Source organism: Mesoplodon densirostris, chromosome 16 (genome assembly GCF_025265405.1).
Source record: "Mesoplodon densirostris isolate mMesDen1 chromosome 16, mMesDen1 primary haplotype, whole genome shotgun sequence".
Classification (NCBI taxonomy): Eukaryota; Metazoa; Chordata; class Mammalia; order Artiodactyla; family Ziphiidae; genus Mesoplodon; species Mesoplodon densirostris.
The window spans coordinates 84147645-84164496 of record NC_082676.1 but is presented as its reverse complement, the minus strand read 5'-3'; the positions used below and the strand labels follow the sequence as shown (position 1 = coordinate 84164496).

General features: G+C 55.7%; 1 protein-coding gene across 3 annotated transcripts; it reads right to left on the bottom strand.

Annotated features, from left to right (window-relative positions):
• Nucleotides 1–6732: 6732 nt before the first annotated feature.
• ZNF853 (zinc finger protein 853) lies at nucleotides 6733–12687 on the bottom strand. Of its 3 annotated transcripts, none has more exons than XM_060077840.1 (3): nucleotides 12284–12687; nucleotides 11376–11498; nucleotides 6733–8873 (listed from the first exon to the last, which is right to left on the bottom strand). In XM_060077840.1, exons 2-3 carry the CDS (start codon nucleotides 11458–11460, stop codon nucleotides 6733–6735), a joined length of 2226 nt encoding a protein of 741 aa, XP_059933823.1. In that variant the 5' UTR covers nucleotides 11461–11498; nucleotides 12284–12687. The 3 variants fall into 3 exon arrangements, with proteins under 3 accessions (XP_059933823.1, XP_059933822.1, XP_059933824.1); XM_060077839.1 differs by lacking the exon at nucleotides 12284–12687 and adding an exon at nucleotides 11598–11739 and having other exon boundaries at nucleotides 11376–11493; XM_060077841.1 differs by lacking the exon at nucleotides 12284–12687 and adding an exon at nucleotides 11598–11638.
• Between the last annotated feature and the right edge of the window lie 4165 nt (nucleotides 12688–16852).

The window sequence follows — 16852 nt, the reverse complement described above, 5'->3', positions numbered from 1 at the left end:
GGCTTAGCCAGCCAGCCCCTTATATGGCACAAACACAGCCCAAGGCTCAGCCCAGAGAGATATTTACCTGATTGCTAAGAAGCAGAATGACACCCTGCCCTACTGTCCTTATTGCGACTAACACAACCCAGAGAGACAGGGAGGACTTCTTACCTGGTCCCTCTGTTTCACATTAGTGCTTAAAATAGGTAGAACCTTGAGTCCTAGCCTGACCCCTTAATAGAAACAACCTTCTCCCTACCTTTTGCAAACCCTTGCAGATACGATCATTATATGAAAAACTGAGGCTAATTATAGTCAGTAATTTTGAGGGTTAAACAATTTTTCCCACCGTATTTTTTTCACTTGATGAGCCAGCCTTGTAAGGTCTGGACTCCTTTACAAAATTCCCCAAGGAAGACTCCTTTTCTGAATGTTCTTGTCTCTATGTTTTCCTTTGACGTCTCCCAACACATATGAATTAGTCAGGTCTAGCTGGCTGCCAGCACAGAATGGCCAAGATGTGATATAAACCCAGAAAAGCAGAGCTCCTCCGTGACTTAGGGTTAGGGTCAGGGTTAGGGTTAGGGCTCAGGAGGGAAACTGGCAAAAGCAAGGTAGGGGAGGGTTAGGAGAGGGGAAGGCGGGGATCAGTGTTGAGCAGGAAGCCCAGGGGCAGGGCCTGGCTCATGGGCCTTCCAGGGTCCACACTTGGCTGGCTTCAGGACTCAGGAGTCATCCTGGGGACAGCAGGCACAAAGGGCAGGCCTAGGTAGTCTAAGATGCTATTGGAATGGAGAAGTCAAGTAGGGGTGGGAGAGATGCTGAGAAATTCTGGGGAGAAGTCAGAGCCTTATCGGGAGTCTGGGGCAAAGGGATGGTAATTAAGGCAGGGGGCTAGGCGAGGCCACCTGGAGTAAGGTTGTGGACAGGGAAGGAGCAGACTCGGACAGACCCTGGAACCTGCCCACATTTAGCCGTGGAGCGGAGAACCCAGCATGGGAGTCGGAAGGAGAGTGTCCCCCGAGATTGTTCATGGCTGGGCTTCCTGGTGGAGTTTTGTCCATACAAGTAAGGAGGCCTTCAATCTCAATCCTGCAGTCACCTTCAAGGATGCTGCTGGAAACCCATGGGTTCTGGGAGAGAAGATGGGGAGAGGACACCTGTGCAAACTCCCAGGACTAGAGGAAGAGGCTCTGCCCGTGGAGACTCAGGGGTCTCTGCAGGTGGCCTTCCAAGTGAGCTGGGATGCACTGCAGAACTTTTGTGAATTTCCCATCTCAGCATCACACATCTCCTCCCAGTGATAAATGGAAATGCCACGTCCTGAAGATGATTGCTTAGATGTGAGATATAGATATACACACACACACACACACACACACACACACATATGTTTCTAACTGTTGTGAATTATATTGTTATACTGTTGGGAATTAAAATCAGATGTGTGCTCTCTATTTTTAAGTGTGGCTGGTTGGTTTTTTCCTGTGAAGCCCATCAGAGATCCGTGGTTCAACAGGGAATTCTTACAGCGTAAGGGAGAGGACGTGATGAAAATGCATCACAGCGCAATCACTAACATGGCCTCAGATGTATGTGAAACCAAAGCCACAAACCATACTTAACCAGCAAACACACCAGTCCACCTACAACGGTGCAACCACTCCCGTGCAACCAAAGCACACCAACTCTTTCCCCCAGAGGACACAGAGCCCCTTTGTCCATCTTTGGGTGCCGTCATTTCCCTTCTACCTTTAATTCTCTGTAACTTAAATACTGAGCTATAAAATTAACTACTATGACTGTGTTTTATGTGAGACGGTAGAGAAATGGAAGAAGGAAAGGAAGACAATGGTTAATATGTAAATGAACAGATTCACATCAAAATAAGGGCGGAACGCTGAGAACTATTACAGCCCTGGTTTCTGCAGCAGGTCACATGGTTGTAACTATATTTAGAACTGCTTTCTTGCACACCCAGTGTGCCCCCAGCAGGCCCCTGAGTGTGGCCTCCTTAACCAGAGACAGAAAAGGGGATTCTGGGAAACGTGGTTGGCTCAGCCCAGCTGACACACAGAGCTGCCCCACTGGCCTTCCATCTGTACTGCTGAAACCCAGTTCACGTTTTACATACATCTGTTTAAGAACAAAATCAGCCATTTAAGACAAATATTAAGACAATGGTAGTATAGGTGAATATAATAGATACAATATGCCAGTGTCCAAGGTATGGGAAACACTGATCCACAGGATTAAATATAAGCTTCTCGGCTTGAAAATCACGTGATTCCACAAACTGTAGCCCCTGCCCAGCCCACCCCCTCAGCCCAACACCCGTCTCCCATAGCACCTTTGTCTGGCCCTCGGGGAAACCCTTGGAGTTGTTAATTCCTAACCACATCCAGAGCTTCTCCGGCTCTGATCCTTCACACACAGCGTGACTTCCGTCTGGATGCTTCCCACCCCACAGCCAGCCCTGTCCCTCCAGTCCTCACCTTGCAAACACCTTCTGGACTTCTCTGGCGGCAGCAGTTAAGACTCCAAGCTTCCACTGCAGGGGGCATGGAATTGGTCGGGGAACTAAGATCCCACATGCTGCATGGCCAAAACAACAACAACAACAACAAAAAACAAAAAGACACCTTCTGAGCCAGGAAGACTTCTCCCGTGAGGCCACTTGGGTCCCCGTGGCAGAGCTCGTGGCTCTGTCCCCGCGGCCCATCCCATTGTGTCTCCCTCTCCCCCGGGTTCTGAGCTCTTCAGCGATGCCTCTCAACCCCTGCCGCCAGAACGACCTTCGCCCGCCCACCAGCTTCGCCTCCCCCTCCTGTCTTGGCACCTGTCTGAGGTTTCCCAGGACCAGACCATGGAAGACCATTTGCGCACCAGTGGTTACTCAAGGAAATGCAGCCAGGGGAAGCTGGTGAGAGAGGGGGACGCAGCACAGGAAAGGGGAGGGAGGGGAGGGAGGGCTCAGGCACAGACACACAGAGGGGAGGAAGCTTCCACGGCATCCCAGGCCTCCTCAGGAGGAGACATGGTGCTGCAGCCTTGTCCTCACCTGAGGAGGGAGCTGGGCTTTCACACTCCCACACCCCTCAGGGTTAGGAGCACCGTCCCCTTCCCCTGCGGGTGCTGCTGTGGGAAGCTAGGCAGGGCGGGTTGCGGGGACCATACGTCTGTAAGGACCCGTCCAAGGAGAGGTGGGCAGAGAATCAACATCTGTCCCGGGCCCTCCTTAACGCACACAGATCCACTTGCGTGTCCCATATGAATTCCACTCTGGGTGGAGAACGCTGCCTGGAGAAGGGCTGGTGGGGTCACGTACAGCCCTTGAGGCCCCAGCTGACGCTTCTCATCTTCCCCATCCTTGCCTTCAGCATCTCTGCTGGTCTAGGTGGCTTGTCTGATGGGGTTACTCAGACCTTTACCCCCAAGGAGCCAGAGCCCCTGCTTGAAAGATCTGGATACTTGTCCCCTCAGTGAATGGTTGCTCAGGGAAACGGACCCAGATCTATTTGGGGGAAGGACCAAGGAAACACTACTCTGTACGAATACTGGGAACTGTTGCATCGTAAAGTCCTTCCCCAGGGGACCGGCTTCTCCTGCGATCACTGGGCTCTGGCTCAGAACTGGCTCAGATCTAGGAACTGGGCAAGAGATTGTGACTTTCCATTGGGGAAGCTGACGTTGGCCTTCAAGGTCACCACTTTTTTTTTTTTTTTTTTAATATAAGTCAAGCAAGAGCCTAGTTGGCTGTTCACCCATCTTGTCCCTGGGGACAGCACTGTCTGCTACCCGTCACCATGGATCCCTTCAGGCCTGGGCCTTCTGGTCGCCATCCCAAGCTTACTGCCCATTTCAGTAACTATGTCTGCCTTGTCCTGGTAGTGAAGCGTTACATCTGGCCACTGCTACTCCAAGGATGCCGCCACCCTGTTGACACAAGAGAGTCCAGTTCCGTGAAGGCACTTCTAACGTCAGCCCAGGTCTACAGACAGCAGCTCCTGCTTAGCTCCTGAGTGAAGCCAGTGCCTTCTCACCTGCACGCTGCTTATCTCCTCGGGGAGGGAAGGTCCTCTGGGCTCTCCCAGAACATAATCAACAATGGGTTCTTTGGAATAAAACCGTTATTTTCTCCAGACTTCTGATACTTGAACTCAACACTCTCCCCAGGCCGTCCTGGCAACCCCAGCTCACTTAATGTGGACCATCGTCACGTCCAAGCTTCCAGTGGTCGTCTCGGCAGAGCAGCAGGACCAGCTCCAGGTGCCCTTGCCAGGGCACTACCCGGGGGGCCACAGAGGTGTGTCTCAATCTCCAGGCTATAATATGCCACCCACTCCCAGCCCCTCAACCTCCAGGTCCACTCCTGGGTGTGCTCCCCTTGTTCCCGCTGGTAGGTATTAGCCGGGACTTGCAGGGCCTTTGGTGAATAATCCCTTCCCTCTCCTGGCAGAGGCAGCGTTGCCCCAGCCAGGCCGTGCCGGGCCTAGAACCTCAGTATAGGACGGCAAGTATTGTCTTGAAAGACATCTGCCTCAACCAGACCTCTGCATGGTCTCTGGACAAGGTAAGAGGCACAGTTGGTGTTTGCAGCAAGGGAAATCGGGTCACACCCGCTGCTCAGAGTTGAGGGGAATGGGGGGGCTTGGTGTTCTCAAGGACGTTGCCCAGACACCCCGATCCAAGCCAGAAGTTTCGCTACTCTTACATTACGCCTTGTGCCTAGTCCTTGGTAGTCGACGCTTGGTAGAAAGAACTGAGTCCCTTTACATACTGTATGGAGGACTTCTGACGGTCTCTCTGTGCCTTCAGCTGATAACTGTGGTCCCGAGCCTCTCTTTTACCCTCATCGTGGCTTTAATGGTGCTCAGCAAAACCAACCAGTTCCACAGTACCGATAATAACCATTTCTCACATCTCTGAAGTGCTCAAGATACCGCACGAGCTGGGGCATCCCCTCTCACCTGGTATCCTGTCCTGTCCATCAGTATAGTGGCCAGGGGTCACCACCCACAAGGGGGCCCCTGTTGCTACAATGGGCGAGTGGTCCAAGCCCAGGGTCCCCACTTTAGACTCCACTTGCTAAGACCGCCGTCAACACCGTCAGTCTTAAGGTGGGCTCCCCAGGAGCAGACCTTGAAACAAGGGTCTATGTGCGCGTGATTTATTAAGGCCATGGAGACGCCCAAACTGGCTTCCTTCGGCATCCACTCTCTGGTCCTCATCCCTCCCAGGAGGGTTTTACTGAATGAGCCCATCCCCCACCAAGGGTCTCGGGCTAGAAGGCAGGCTCTAGGGTGAGAAGCACTGGGCACGGGCCTGAATACTAAGTCCCTTGTTTCTAGAGCGCCCAGGAAAATGTGCCAGAGAAATGAAGCCCCATAAAACCCAGAGGTGAAAACACAGGCAGGACAATGTCTTTCCTCACTTTATTTTTCGTTGTTTGTTTCTCACTTACCAACACATCTGTGAAACGTAGCAGGCTCTGTTAGTGAAGGAGAAGCAGGGAGGATAGCAGGGCCGCATCTAAGGAGCCACACTGGGGAGTCGAGAGCAGGAAGGGCTTGGGGGCCTGAGGTGGCGGGCGCCCCCCGCCCCTGGCATCATCCTGCCTTCCCACAAGGCATCACAATCGCTGCTGCTTTGACTGAGCCCCAGATGTTTACAAAATTGTCATAAAGAGCATTTCTGTTGCCTCCAATCCCTGTCCCTGACATTCTCCCCGACTCCTGGCGATGAGGCAGGGTCTACTCGGGCCAGCCCTCTGCACAGCCTGGCCCGGGAGAACCTGCCCCTGCGTCTCAAGGCCCCGACCCCATAGCCTCAGTCCCTGGACGGGCATCTGAGAAGGGAGGCCAGGGTGGCGCTACCCGGAGCTCTTTGGGAAGGATGGAGGGACCACCCCTTAGGACCTTGGACAGCACTCCCAGCATGCCCTGTGCTTCAGCCCCGGGCTTCTATTCAAGAGGCATTAGGGAGCGGCTGTGGGCATGGGAACACGGCAGCAAAGAGGCCTAGAGCCGGCCTGAGGCTTGCCTGGGTGGCCCTGGAGGAAAGGTTTCACCTTCGCCCAGAGTGGACTTCCTGGCGTTTGCACATTGACCCAGCGGACACTCGGACCCTGTGTTTATGAACACAAACATTTTAATCAGGATTTTATCCACCCTGATGAATTTTCATTCTAGGAAGTATTTTCAAGGCAAATGCCATTGAGGACAATTTAGTGCCTTGATCAGTTTTCTACGTAGTGCAGATACATTTCCTTTTTTTCCCATGAAATAATTTTCACCAGGACCAAATCCTTTTCATGTGCGTTGTACCACGTATATCGGACTCCCTGGTTAGTGTTCGAGCTCTGTCGAATGTCACCCACTATCTCGTCTTGTCATTGGAAGTTTTCCCCTGTGGCTCTCATCTCCAGTAAGTCCGATTTTCCCAGGGAGGCTTCCCCGACCGACTTCTCACCCATCGGTACCCGATGCCGAATTTGAACCGTGTGCTGTTTGTACTGATGTGCAACATCCGTGCTGTTTTAGCCTCGTCGACATCCTCCTGTGGAGTGTTTCTGAGGGTGAACCTGTCCGACCACTCAGTTGACCCGGGAGGATGGCAGCCTTTTCCCGGCGATATTCCAGGACGCCCCGAGACCCCGGAACTGGGTCAAGACGTCCTAGCGGGCGCGGCGCTTCCCGGGTTGGGGGCAGAGAGAGCGGCGCCCTCCCCGACCTCGGCCCCCGCCCGGGGTCACGGCGCCTTGTCCGCAGCCTGCTCGGCGCGCGGGGCCCCGCCGGCGGCCGCGCGCGCGCCGCGGAGCAGGCCCAGGCCCCGGGAGCGGCCGGCGCCGTGCAGCTGGCGCTCGTGGCGGCGGATCTGCACCTTGTGGCGGAAGCGCTCGCCGCAGTCCTCGCACACGTAAGGCCGCTCGCCCGAGTGCGTGCGGCGGTGGCGCAGCAGGTTGGACGAGACGCTGAAGCGCTTGCCGCAGTCGCCGCAGGCGTAGGGCCGCTCGCCCGTGTGCGTGCGCTGGTGCTGCACGAGCGCCGAGCTCTCGCTGAAGCGCTTGGCGCAGTACGGGCACGCGTAGGGCTTCTCGCCCGTGTGGATGCGCTGGTGCGTCACCAGATTCGAGTGCTGCGAGAAGCTCTTGCCGCACTCGCCGCAGCGGTGGGGCCGCTCGCCCGTGTGCGTGGCCTGGTGCCGCACCAGGTCCGTGCTGCGGCTGAAGCCCTTGCCGCACTCCCCGCAGATGGTCGGCCGGTCCCGGGCGCGCCGCCGCCGCCGCTGCCGGGCCGGCGTCAGGGCCGCGCTGCCCGCCGGGCCCGGGATGGCCACCACCGAGGGCGCCGACACGGCCGGCAGCACCATGAGCTCCTGCAGCACCAGGTAGCCCGGGGGCGCCACCACGACCGCGGCGGGCGTCCCCGGGCCGGCGGCACCACCGCCCCCCGCGGCGGGCACCAGCTCCAGCTGCAGCTCCGGCGGCACGGGGGTCAGCTCCAGCTGCAGCTCGGGCGGCTGGGCTCCCAGCTCCACCGGGGTCAGCTCCAGCTGCACCTCCTGCTGCTCCTCCAGCTGCTGCTGCTGCTCCAGCTGCTTCTCCAGCTGCTGCAGTTGCTCCTGCAGTTTGAGCTGCAGCTGCCGCTGTTCCTGCTGCCGCTCCAGCTCCTGCCGCTGCCGCTCCAGCTCCTGCTCCGACCCCAAGTCCACCGGCATGAGCTCCAGCTCCACCTCTTCCTCCTCCTCCTCTGGCTCCAGTGGCCGGGGCTGCAGCTGCTGCTGTTGCAACTGTTCTTGCTGCTGCTGCAGCAGCTGCTGCTGCTGTAACTGTTGCTGCTGCAGCAGCTGCTGCTGTAACTGTTCTTGCTGCTGCTGCAATAGCTGCAACTGCTCTTGCTGCTGCTGCAACAGCTGCTGCTGTAACTGTTCTTGCTGCTGCTGCAACAGCCGCTGCTGCTGCAACTGCTGCTGCTGCAGCTGCTGCAACTGCTCCTGCTGCTGCAGCTGTAACTGTTGCTGCTGCAGCTGCTGCTGCTGCTGTAACTGTTGCTGCTGCAGCTGTAACTGTTGCTGCTGCTGCAGCTGTAACTGTTCCTGCTGCGGTTGTAACTGTTTCTGCTGTTGCTGTAACTGTTCCTGCTGCTGCAGCTGCTGTAACTGTCGCTGCTGCAGCTGTAACTGTTCCTGCTGCGGTTGTAACTGTTCCTGCTGCTGCAGCTGTGACTGTTCCTGCTGTAACTGCTGTTGCAACTGTTGCTGTTGTGGTGGCAGCTGCTGTGACTGTAACTGTTCCCGCTGCTGCTGCGACAGCTGCTGTTCTTGCACTTGCTGCTCCTGTGATTGTTCCTGCTGTTGCAGCCGCTGCGGCTGTGGTTTCCGCTGCTCATGTTGCACAGACTGGGGATCTTCCTGTAGTTCTTGCTGCTGTCGAGGCAGCTGCTGTTGCCCATCTTGCTGCTGCTGGAACTGTTCCTGCTGTTGCTGTGACAGCTGGTGCTCTTGCATGTGCTGCTCTTGTAACTGTTTCTGCTGTTGCATCAGCTGCAGCTGTGGTTGCAGTGGCTCCTGTTGCACAGACTGGGGTTCTTCCGGCTGTGGTCGAGGCAGCTGCTCTTGCCCGTCTTGCTGCTGCTGTTGCTGCTGCGAGTTTGGCTGATGTCCTGACACTTGGTCTCGTGGCTGCAGCTGTTGCAGCTGCTCCTGCTGTGCCTGCCACTGCAGCTCTGGCTGCTGTTCTAACTGTTGGGGTTGCAACTCCTGCTGTTCTAGCGGGGCTCCCTCAGCGGTTGCACCGGCCCCCGTCGGGGCTGAGACTGCTGGCCGTGGTGGGCTACTGCTCCTCTCCTGAGCCTCTTCCTCCTCCTGACTCTCACTCCCACCGCTGCCACCTGTAGTGGAAATGGCAGGAAGCCAGGAGAGAAAGATCTACAGGCAGCTCTCCGATCCAGACTCCCAGGATCTCCCCCCTTATCCTGCCCCATGTACAGTCACTCTACCATACACTCCTGAGCCCTCAGCAGGGACCCCAAAACACTGGACCAAGTGACAATGGCGGTATGGTAGAAACGGAAACGCCCAGAGGTGTGGAGTTGGCTTGGAAATGTGCCTCAGGGACAGATGGTCACATCACTCTGGACCCCAGCCCCCTGACCTCTCCTCTGGGCCTTCTGCCACACAGTCTCCATGCCTTAGACCTTGGCAGTGACACCGTGGGTGCCTGCGGCTCCCTAGCACCACTCCCTGAGAAGTCCTTTGGGCTTAACTGCCATCCAGTAGGAAACAGTGAACCAGCCATTCCCACGGCTAAGCCACAAGCCCATGCTGAACTCAGACCTCAGTTAAGGTCACATCTTAAATGAATGGAACTCACCTTCTCTGTACCTAATAAAGAATTTCTGTAAGGCTGCCTGGAAGTGTTTCCGTGGCAGTTTCTAAAAGTCACCGAAGTGTCAGAGAGAACACGAGGTTTCCAGGTCGGAAGTCCTCAGTTCAGAAAAACTCTACCAGTTAGCAGCTGTCTAACTTCCTGCAGGTTCAGGGCCCTCCTTGTCTGTAACATAGCTTAGTGACACCCACCCCAACAGCTTAATGAGTGAAGCAGGAAGAGCCCTGACATTACCCCTAGCAGGTGCTTGAAAAATCCCTCTCCCTGTGGGTTTGGAATGGGTTTGAAAACTAACAAACAGTTTGGAAATACTGAGGATATAACTAGCTCCATCTGAAACAGTCCTTAGGCTGGAAGTGTTTTAGATTGTTATTCTGGGATGGAAAGGACCAACTCACAGCCCCAAGTCAACATGGCAACTAGCCAATTATTTAACCTCTGGGAACCTAAATTTCCCCATCTGCTAAAGCAGACAAATCCCTTTCAGGGAAATCATGAGAATTAGAGGGGATAAATGTGCAGCCCCAGCACGCTACAGGACGTAGTGTAAGCTCAGCTAAACGGGACTCATTCCATTGCTGTTTCACAAAACCCACACGCAATTTCTCACTTTGAGCATTCCTGCTGTGTTATCAGAAAATCCGAAGAGGCTTTCTCCATTCCCAAGTCTGATTTCAACATCCGTTCTTCATACAATATCATCAAAAGGAATATATTGAATTAATAAAGCCAAGGGATATCTACATGTAAATAATTCCCTTTTAGGAAACTACTTCCAATAACCTTTGCTTAGACTAATGGATCAGTGACTGCATTTTCCCTAAACACTCACATCAGGTGGGAGTACGCGGGAAGGGAGCGAAGACAGCCATGAAAACCTGTTTTCTCGGCAAATCGAAGGTCACATGGACACTCCCTTCTCCCACCACCTCTGGGGGCAGCAGGGACACATCACGCCTCTGTGTGGGTCCTCTCATATCTAGGACAGTGCTCGGCCATATGGCCACTCCCGACTTCTTATGGCATTTTAAACATTGTTAACAACAATGCTGTAGTAAATGTATACTTAAGTGTCACCCGATATGTCTGCTCTCGCGAGATTTTTGTCAGTTAAATATTTAAGCCAAAAGAGTCCTGGGAATTCCCTGGCGATCCAGAGGTTAGGACTCGGAGCTTTCACTGCTGAGGGTGCGGGTTCAATCCCTGGCCAGGGAACTAAGATCTTGCAAGCTGCGCAGCACGGGCAAAAAAAAAAAAAAAAAAAAAAAAAAAAATAGCCAAAAGAGTCCTAGTTAAGTCCACACATCCCCATCCAACCCCTCCAGTTCCCTTGGTCCTTTTCATGCTCTGTTCAACCCTGCCCCAGCCCCTCACTCAGCACCCTCGAAGCCCAGAGTGGGGAGTTGAGTCCCACGAGCGTGGCCACCATGGAAAGATTCGCCCAGAGCAGGTCCCAGAGAGAGACGGGGTCTTGGAAGGTTCTGCAGGGCCACGGTTGCCTCTGGGCAAGAGGGGAGAAAGCTGGATGGAAGCAGAGGTCAAGGAAAAGTGGACGAGGTCAGAGGCCAAAGAAAAGCCAAGCGGCCAATGACAAGAGGGCCCCCCTGCCGCTGAATTCAATCTGGGACCTTGAGTCTGGAGCCAGGGACAAGTGGGAGGAAAATGGAGGCTGTGTGAGTCCTGGGGAAACAGCAGAGGGTCCCAGCCAGCACTTATCCAGGTCCGGGGCAGGGACTGAGAACGTCTGCACTGCCAGGCAGCCCTCACCAGCAAGACTGCAGTCTGCGAGAGCCACCTGCTCTCAACCTGCCGATGTGTGTGGGTGCAGCCTGCCCTCCACACCCCGAAACTGCCAGGTGGGTGCCCCTCCAGACAGCAGGCTGCACACCACCATTCAGGGCTCCCTCCCAGCTGTGGCAGGCCTGGGTTCTGTCAAAGGATCCTTGCTGGGGACCTGAGGACCACCTCCTGGTTTAGGAGGTCAGAGGCCCCCCCCGCCACTCACCTGAGAGGGTGTCAGGCCTTGAGCCCCCATCTTCAAGACATCGAAGCTCCAGCACGAAGGTCTTGGTTGCCGGCCCTACCTCCATCCTGGCAGTCAGACGGAGATCCCAGGGAGCCAGCTGTGCTGAGGAAGGAAGGAAGCTGTTCAGATGCGTGGGAATGCTGTGAGCCCCACGCCCAGGGGCACCAACTCCTTTGACACCCCCCAGAGCTGGCAGCTCACCCCTGCTGGAAAGGAGGACAGTGTGGTCCACAGCCGGGAAAGGGATGAGCAGGGGTGGCCTAGAGGCTTGGATCCCCAGCCCGTTCGCCTGCACATGGAGTCCTGCCTCTCCAGACTCTCTGCGGGGCCCGCATTCAGCCCCACACCCGGGGCAGTCCATGCAGCTGTGCGTCACTGAGGGACGACACTAAGGTGGCTAGGTGCACTCCCAGAAAGGACATTTGGGGAAGTCTGCAGAAAAAAGAGAGACTTGTCCATCTCACACTCCCCTAGCCCCCTTCCAAGCACTGACAAGTCTGTTCAATTCCCTGGCCTCCTGCCTCCCAGGCTGCTCTGGGGGTTCACCCCACCTTCCCAGGCCGCCAGCAGACCAGCGGTTCCAGGCCATGTGGGTCAGTCCAGGTGCCACCTCAGCTCCCAGGAAGGCAGGTTTCCAGGGTACCACGACCCACGGAACTGGCGGGCTGCCTGTCTGGCCCTGTGCCCAGGCAGTCCTGAGGTCTGGAGGGCTCCCCGCCTCTCTCCTGCGTCCACCTTGGTCCCTGCAGAGGTGTGCCCATGTCCCGTCCTCCCTGCCCTCCTAACAGGGTGACTCCAGGTCTCCCTAGCCCTGCAGAATCCAGTCCAAAGCCTCTTAAGAGAAGCGTCCCTAGGTTCACCCAGCTGTCCTACCCACTGGGCCTCACCTGGTACAGCATTTCCTGCTCCTCACGCAGCCTCTGCACTAGGGGAGGTGTGGTCAGCAGGGGCTGGAAGGTGAAGGCCAAAGCGTTCAGCCAGCACCCTCCTGAGGAGCCTCCATCCAGAAAGAGCCGGGAAGGCACCAGGCCACCCGGGGGCCTTTCTGGGGACTCAGGAGGGTCTGCCGCGGTCTGGGTTGCCGAGGTCGCGCGGGGCCAAAAGAAGGGGGCAGAGCGGAGTTCAAAAGCAGAAGTTGGTGTCGGCTCCCTGGAGGGTGGGGCTGGAGGAGGCCGAGTCCCCAGCCAGCGCGGGGCTCAGGGCCGGCCGTGCGGGACCATCGCGGGAGCCGAGGGCTACGGGGCGGCCCCGAGGGCGGACCCGGTGGACGACCCAGCCCGAGGTCGGCGGGGCCGGGTGCCACCGGTGTCTTTTCAGCCTGGGGCAGCGCGGGCCAGGCCAGGGTCCGCCAGCGGCCACAGGTGCCGGGAGCCCGCGGGCGGGCAGCCTGGGCCGGGCCCCGCGGGCGGCGGGCGCCGCGGCCGGGCCGGGGGTCCCCGTTCGCTCGCCCGCCCGCCCGAGCGTGCGACCCGCCGGCCGTGCGTCCGTGCGGGCAGCGGCCGGGCCGGGGGCGGGGGCGGCGGGGGCCGGCACAGGAAGTCCCCCCGGCATCCGCATCCTGTCCCCCGCCCGCCGCCCGCGCGGCCCCGCGCCCCGGCCCCCGCTGCCGCCGCTGCCGCCGCCGCCGCCGCCGCCGCTCTAGGCAGCCGCAAGCTCGGTGGGCTTAACCCTTCCCCGCCCGGCCACTCGCCCGGCCGCATCCCTGGGTGCGCGCGTCCGCGCCGGGGTTGGCGACTGTCGCCGGGAGCCTGTGGTAGGAAGGGTGGGAGGCTCTCAGCTGGGGCCCTGCCGCCCCGTGAAGGGCAGGCACAGCCTCAGGGCGCCCCTGGCCAGGGTACAAATTGGGCATAATTAGCACTCAATTAGATGACACTCAGTTAGTGAAGCCCCATCCTGGGCCACCTGAAGAGGCCTCCCCCTCCTCACCTTGGACCCCCGGTCCTGGACCCTGGAGTGGCGAGGACAGGCCTGAGGAGGCGGGGAGTGTTGCAGCCAGGACGGTGGGCGTGGGTCCCAAAGGACCAGATGGCGTCGTAGGGGCCACCCTCGGGCCACCCTGGTCAGCTCGTCCCTCTCTGCGCCCCCTGCTCGCTTCCTCTGTGCACAAGGCCCCCCGCCCCACCCCCGCCCTCTGCCCTCCCCAGTCCCCACCCCAGCAGCACCTGGCAACGGCCTCCCTGGACGTGCCTAGCCACTTCCCGGCTGGTCAGGGGCCCCTCCATCTCAATATCCCATGTCTCTCTGATCTGGAGATGAGTTCACCCTGAAATCGGGATACTCCAGTTCTCTGAAAACCCAAAGAGCTGGCCATAGGGAGCTGCTCCTGGGTGGACTATGGGAATACCCCGCTGGAGGGGGACACGAGCCCTCATGTGGTCACAGCCCCCTCCCCTCCTTACTGTCTCCATGCTCACATAGCTGCCACACGTGTGGCCCCCTTGTTCCATTTCTGGATTCGTCCTGGCCCTTCAGGCAATGGAGTTTGGGGCTTCCCCTCTGGCCCTTGCCTGAACTGCCTGTACTCTGTCTGGCAGCTTCACCTCAGACTAGGAGCTCCAGAGGGCAGGGCCACATCTTCCTCCTCCGCAGAACAAGTGCAGTAAGAGCGTAGCTTTGGAGACAGAAAAATCTGGGTTCCCAGGGGCTTCTCCAGCCATGGAATGAGGCCAATTACTGCCTTCCATCTGTGGGGTGGGGACTGCACCCCAGTAGCCGGGTGTCTGAGGATAAGTGAGCATCTCCCTCCTGCACAGGGCAGCTGTGCACCTTCCGCTCCCCTGGGAGGGCCGAGGGCACAGCTGTCTCTGCCTTCTCCTGCCTCTTGGGAGACCTCATACCCAGAGGATCCACTCACCCCTTGAATGTTTAACCTCCCCCTCGGCTGGCTGCTTTCCAACAGCATTTACTCACTCTCATGGCTCTCTCGTCTTAAAAACATACAATCCCCTCTCTCTCCTGCCCTGGGTGCCCAAACTTCCCGGAAAGATGACCCATAGTAGTTCCATCCACATCCCCATTAGCCTGTCCCTCCTTCCCTCTCTGCAGCCTCGCCTCCGCCCCATCACTCCACCCAGATAACTCCCTCATGTCACCAGGGACCTCCATGTCACTGGATCTCTCATCTCATTCCACCTCTAGGCAGCTTTGGACATCTCTCTGGTGGCTGCTGGGAGAACACCCTTGGTTCCCCCTTCCTCCCGATCTGCTGCCTTTTCAGGCTCTGCTTCCTACCACAGGCTTCTTGCTCACCTTTACATCCTGCAAACCTGCAGTAAGGTGTCTTCCCAGGTCAGCAGTTCTCTCCCTAAGAGCATCATTTCTCTGGTCCATACCTGAGCACTGGCTCAACCACAGCCACGCTTTCCCTTTCTTCCTCATTTTCCCTTTAATTTTTTTTTTTTTTTTTTTTTTTTTTTTTTTTGCCGCACCTTAGGGCATGCAGGATCCCCAATCAGGGATCGAACCTGTGCCCCTGAAGTGGAAGCATGGAGTCCTAACCACTGGACTGCCAGGGAATTCCCTCCCTTTGATTTTTTTTTAAATCAAGGTAACACACATACCGAGCTGTGTAAGTCAAATAGTTCTACGAAATCTGTAGCAACAAGGAAAGTATCTCCTCACTTCTGAGTCCACTCCCATTTCTTCTAGTATCTCTTGCCATATTTCTAAATAACATGCTTCTAATGCTATTACTTGATTTTTCCAGTTTAGATGGTATCTATGGACATCCCACTTTGCAAGGTGCAGATTTAACTCTTTAAACCACACAGACACATGCATACTTTCCCTCTCATCCTCCTGTTGTCCAGTCATTAGTCTGGTCTTTATCCCATTTTCCGGGATACAGCTTCAAACCCTAGTCATTTCCTCGGTGATAGGAATGCCTTTGTTATTCCTGCTGGACCCCTGGATAGCTTCAGGGTGGGTGCTAGTCATACCCCGAAGACCAACTATGTGATTCTGTAACTGGGGTTTGAGCCAGTGATATCAACCCAACCTCTGGGGAGAAGGTGGGGAGCTGGAGACTGAAGTCAGTCTCATGGCCAATGATTCAGTCAATCATGCCTAAGTAATGAAACCCCAATAAAATCTCTGGACACCAAGCTCAGCTGAGCTTCCTGGTTGGTGATAATCAGAGGAGGGGGATGCATTCTGATTCCACAGAGAGAGGATACAGAGCGCTCCATATTCAAGACTCTCCCAGACCTTGGGTCCCTTCATGGCCCATGGCTGGTCCTGATTTGTATCCTTTATAATAAAACTGTAATCATAAGTATAGTGCTTTCCTGAATTCTGTGAGTTGACCTAGTGCATTATCGAACCCGAGTGGGTCATAGGAACCCCTGAATTTGCAGCCAGTTGGTCAGAAGTGTAGGTGGCCTGGGAAACTCCAAACTTGCAGTGGATATCTGAGGTCAGGGCAGTCTTGTTGAGGATCATGTCCTTAACTTGTGGAGTCTGTGCCAACTCTGGTGGTCAGTATCAGAATTGCAGTGCAGTACCACACCTCTCAACACAATTTCATCAGTTTTGGTAAATCCATGTTTACTGTTTCCATAATTATATCTATGCAAATGTTGTTCACTGCTCAGCCTAGTGAATTATTTTTCTTAGTTTCCTTCTTATACAACTCTTGGTTCTTCCTGGAATTAATCACTCCTTCTCTCTTTCTCTCTTAAATTTCTTTGATTCATTCTTAGAATCAACAGTTAGGTCTCCTCACATCTTCCTTCAGCTCTATACATGCCTCTCAACACAACTTTCCACCTGGTGAAACTGGTCAGAAAATCTATTTGTTTCATTTTGTTTCCAGAGACATCCCTTCTGGAGCCTCCTTCCTTGGGATCCAAATTGGGCAGGTTGCCCTCAGGGCTGCTGCCATCAGCCTGGGACTCTCCACTGCCATCAATCTGGGACTATCCTTTGCCTCCCTCTCTCTCTCTCTCTCTCTTTCTCTCTTGCATCATTCTGTTTCCTCATACCACGTCTTTATCTTTCTCATTGTAGTAGAGACACTTCGTGCTCAACAACTATTCCAAGAGCTCCCCTATATTTCCAAGCCTTCCATGCAGTTAAATTGGGGTTAAATGAATAATTTGGCCAAGGGACTATGAAAGGAAGTGACATATGCTACTTCTAAGACAAAGCTCTTACGAGCTGGTGTGCTTCCTCCATCTCACTCCTCTGCTGCCATGTGGCCTTGGAGGAGATGTGTTCCAGATGGTACAACTACAAGAGTGGAATCTCAGTCAGCCCAAGGCCCAGAAAATCCATTCAGGAAAACAGCAGAATTCTCAAGTAATTAAACATAACATTTAATACAGGAAAATGGTACAAACATGTTAAAAGGGCTTCAGTATTACAAAGAGGGAAGATGAGACCACTCAGAAATTAGTGCCCTCGGGGCTGGAGGAGCAAAGGGGAAAAACAATATTTCAGGGAGTTCTGTCATCAAG

What these genes read in the sequence shown, in the direction of transcription:
- ZNF853 (XM_060077839.1), bottom strand. Translation starts at nt 11,693, where the DNA reads ATGTGCAGGCGAACGGGCTGGGGATCCAAGCCTCTAGGCCACCCCTGC. An exon ending in TGTCCTCCTTTCCAGCAGGG is followed by an intron (nt 11,494 to 11,597) that starts GTGAGCTGCCAG and finishes TCCTCAGCACAG; the next exon opens with CTGGCTCCCTGGGATCTCCG. An exon ending in AAGGCCTGACACCCTCTCAG is followed by an intron (nt 8,874 to 11,375) that starts GTGAGTGGCGGG and finishes TTTCCACTACAG; the next exon opens with GTGGCAGCGGTGGGAGTGAG.